The 4037-nt window shown below is 37.8% G+C and overlaps 1 protein-coding gene across 1 annotated transcript; it reads left to right on the top strand.

Moving 5' to 3' along the window:
- Nucleotides 1-611: 611 nt before the first annotated feature.
- On the top strand, nt 612-1274 carry LOC120778158. The gene has a single exon (XM_040109888.1). It carries the CDS (start codon nt 696-698, stop codon nt 1206-1208), a length of 513 nt encoding a protein of 170 aa, XP_039965822.1. The 5' UTR covers nt 612-695; the 3' UTR covers nt 1209-1274.
- The last annotated feature ends 2763 nt before the right edge of the window (nt 1275-4037 follow it).

Here is a 4037-nt window from a genome sequence, read left to right as displayed (position 1 = left end):
CAGTCTTTCTAGTGGGCACGGCTATACCTTCTTAAATGTATGATCAGTGAACTGTCACATTGTGCCTATTTGTTCGGACATGTGAACATTTGTTTTTGTAATTACTAATAGATATGCAAGCTTATGCAGCAGCTCTTATCAATGCAGCCCATAAATCACGTATATTTCTTATGACTTTTGCACATCCATATATACATCCACACGTGCATAGGTGAATCAATAACAAATTAATCTCGTCAAAGAGCAAACAAGGTAATCAGTTCAATTAGGTATTTTTAACACTTGTTGTTTATTAGACAGAAGCTGCACTGTTTCTAATTTAATATTTGCCACTTATCTGCTGTTAATTGAACTGCGCGAAAAATAAAGCTTACATACGTGCAAATATTTCACCTGAAGGTGGAGCATATAAAAGGTCTTTGCATTTGATTTATGAATTAGTCCAACTTTATAGGTCCATCTGTCAATAAATCACCTGTAAATTTGAATTAATCAACTTTTGAAATCATGAAACGTTTCTTAATTCTCGTAAGGTAAGATTCCTATACCACAGTCGCTGGGGACCAAATAATATTAAAGCCCACTGATGATTATATGATCTAATTTAATAGTTCTCTCGAGCATTGTCGCATGTGAAACGTGAGTCCGACGATCAATTGTCCACATCTGAACTACAGAACGCTCAAGAGCAACTGATGACTTCTACCTTTAGCGAAATAGGTAAACTATACAAATGGATACTCGAGGAAGGCAGCGTAGTCGTCAATAACGCTGTTAAGGAACTCAATGAAATTGCAGTCAAAGATGATCTATTACAAGCGAATATCACACGCATGTCTAAAATCGGAACAGAGATTTCTCAATTCAAACTGGAATCGGACGATAAGAGCGTTACAAAACTTTTGGAATACATGGCTAGTTTCTCTACAATGATAGACGATTATGAGCACATGCCCAACGATTCGAAATTGAAAATCACTCTAAAGACAGCTTTAGATAATAACGGATACAATAAATTCGAGGACGAATTCGAAATGCGAGTCCTGGAGTTGTTTAAGAATTTCGACCATGCATATGCGGAATATGTGAACACTTTGACGACCGAAGAAAAGGAAAAGCAAAGCAGATTCCTTCAATGGCATGAAGCATTTACAGCTGAAACCGACAATGGAAAGAAACTTGAAAAGTTTGACGAACTGTTTGTTTAAATTTCCAACGAGGCGCTAGATTACAAAAATAAAGTTGGATTTAGAATTTAGTTTCTGCACATTTAATTACTATTTGTTTTACTCTTAAGTTAATGCCAGTTCCTTCCATTTCGTCATTTCTGAACGGTAACTTGTTCCCTCGAATAAAACGCCCTTAATCTATGACACATGGGGTCCCAAGCGTTGCCAATGGTGATGTGACATGGCCGTTAACCGTGAAGTACCCTAATGTATACGAAATACGCTGATAAGAACCGCCTGCATCGAATGCATATATTTTATAGCATCCAGGGTCGATAAGTCAATTGTCACTGCTTACAGGCTTAGAACTGTGCCAATTACCGGCAGTTATCTACACCAAGCTCTGATTTAATTATACATAAATTTTATAGTGATGTTATTGAATTGATATATACGTTGGAAGAAATGTAAACAATTGAGTTAATTTGTTCGGACAATCACAAATGCATTACTAAACATTTGAATCCCAGTCAGCTTTTAAGCCTCTGTCGGCGAATCAAGATCAAGATAGTCAAAAGGAATCAATCCCTATTATTCGTTATTGTCTCGCTCATAGCGAAATTATTAACAACAACAGAGATATTTTAAACAAATATTATACTATGTATGTAATATGTCCGCTACTACCAAGCGACCGCATAGTAAGGCCCCAAATTCTTAAACCGCAGAAAAAGAACCATTCACATATTTACTGAGATCCTTGATCTTCTATCCCTCGAATGTAGTTTATTTATTTAAAGGGTGATCCAAGTAGAGGTACTTTTTTCAATAGCTGATCAATAGCGGATCACGCGTGAGTCGCGTCAAACTGTCATGTTACTTTTGTTCAGTATTGTTTGGCTTTTCTTCATGGCAAGACTAACGCTTGAACAACGTTTCCAAAACGTTCAATTTTATTGTGAAAATTCACGCATTCAATATTGGACAATATTCGACCGAATAGACCGTGTCCTGCACGCAGTGAAGAAGATATAACACCGGAGCAGAGAGTATACCGTGGAACCGCGAAGACCGTGGAAAGTCGATTCCGAGTTGTCTTTTGTAAGCGACATCGCTTACCTGTAAGCGCTCTTGAAAAGTTCCAAAAATATCCGACTTTTTCAAGCCAAATTTTGTTTATAAAAACAACGGTTTGGTGTGATTTGTGGGACGGTGGAATCATTGGTTCATATCTCTTCAAATATGATGCCTTTGAGAATGTAACCGTCAATTGCGACCGTTATCGTGCCATGTCGATTATTTTATGCCTGAAATTAAAGCTCGTGATCTCGGCGACTTTTGGTTTCAACAAGACGGCGCCACACATCGCATCAATCAATGGATTTATTGAGAAAACACTTCAGTGAACAGAAAATTTCACGTTTTGTTGACGTCTATTGGCTACCATGATCGTGCCGCCGATCACACCGTTAGACTTCTTTCTCTGGGGATATGTAAATTCTAATGTCTATGCGGACAATCCCGCTTCGATTCAGGCTTTGGAGCAAAACATCACGCGTGCCATTAGTTGATATCTTCGAACGAGTCGTGGAAAATTGGACTCAACAGATGAACGATCTGAGACGTAGCTGCGGCCAACATTTGAAAGAGATAATCTTCAAAGAAGAAATGCACAAGAATGTTACTCCATTAAATTTGAAGTTTCTTTTTGTTTTTTCTTTTTATAAAGTAGTGAACCCGGATGGATCATCCTTTATATAGACTAGTTCAGAAGTGGGGTATATTTAAGCGCGCATTTCTTCTGTCACTCGCTGCTCACTATTTTTGCTGCTCCAGTATTCCACTCTTACTCACGTTTGCAAGGCAACACTTCACGTCAAGAAACGGCTCCGAAATTCATACATACATTATCAAGTTATTACATTATAACTGTTTTACGATGCCTTGCATTAAAAGCCACTTTATGCCACGCATATTTTAAAGCGACGAAGGACAATCGTCGCACTTGTGACATATTCTGCTGTGAAAGGCGCGCTCATAGCCCAGCCAAAAGAAAGGGCACTTGTCGTGTGCCAGCTGTGCGTAAACTATGCAAATTCGAGGAACGAAAAGCAAGATTAACCAAACGTGTAGTGCGTGTATAATACTCGTACATGCATACATACACATACAAGAACTGTATTTCTAAGTCATAATAATGTGAGTGCTGATTTTGACTTCTGCAAATTCTCGGACTTACACGTACCATCTTTCCTCGCGTAACATATTGCAAATAAGAGTTGCTTCTAACATATATATATTTTGCGGTGTCTGTCTGTCTGCATTGATGACAGCAATAACTTTAGTAAAAATCGGTTAACCTAGTTCAGATGGGAAGAGAATGATATTACCAAAATTCGGAATCGTACCAATAAGGGTGTTTTCACTATTGCTAAGCTGCTAAAACTCTCTAAAAGGTACGCCGGCGACACGAAGGTTGACAACAAGAATAGGTCTATCATTTTTTGTAAAAATTTAAGGAAACAAATTTTTACGATAAAATTAACCGAAATTTAAAAAGTCCTTTGAAAATGTTAAAATATCGAAAATCTGCCGCGTCTACTTCTTAAGGGGACTGTTGCTCTCTCTTATTTCTAAACCTTATATACGCACCAGAAACCATGTTAGTATGTATAGAAGTATTTTTGGTCGCATCCACTTGTTATGCAAAGATGGCAATCGCTCAACAGGAGGCGCCAGTTTGGCTGAAGGCCGAGCTAAAATAAAATGTGTTTTTAATGCAAAAAAGTTTGTTAAACACTACAATGATAACTTACACACACACACACACACAAAGAGGAACTTTAATTCCGTTATTGCAATAAACTT

This window comes from Bactrocera tryoni, chromosome 1 (assembly GCF_016617805.1).
Source record: "Bactrocera tryoni isolate S06 chromosome 1, CSIRO_BtryS06_freeze2, whole genome shotgun sequence".
In the NCBI taxonomy this organism is placed as follows: Eukaryota; Metazoa; Arthropoda; class Insecta; order Diptera; family Tephritidae; genus Bactrocera; species Bactrocera tryoni.
This window is presented reverse-complemented; position numbering and strand designations above follow the sequence as displayed.

Coding starts and splice junctions, on each gene's coding strand:
- LOC120778158 (XM_040109888.1), top strand. CDS start 696: ATGACTTCTACCTTTAGCGAAATAGGTAAACTATACAAATGGATACTC.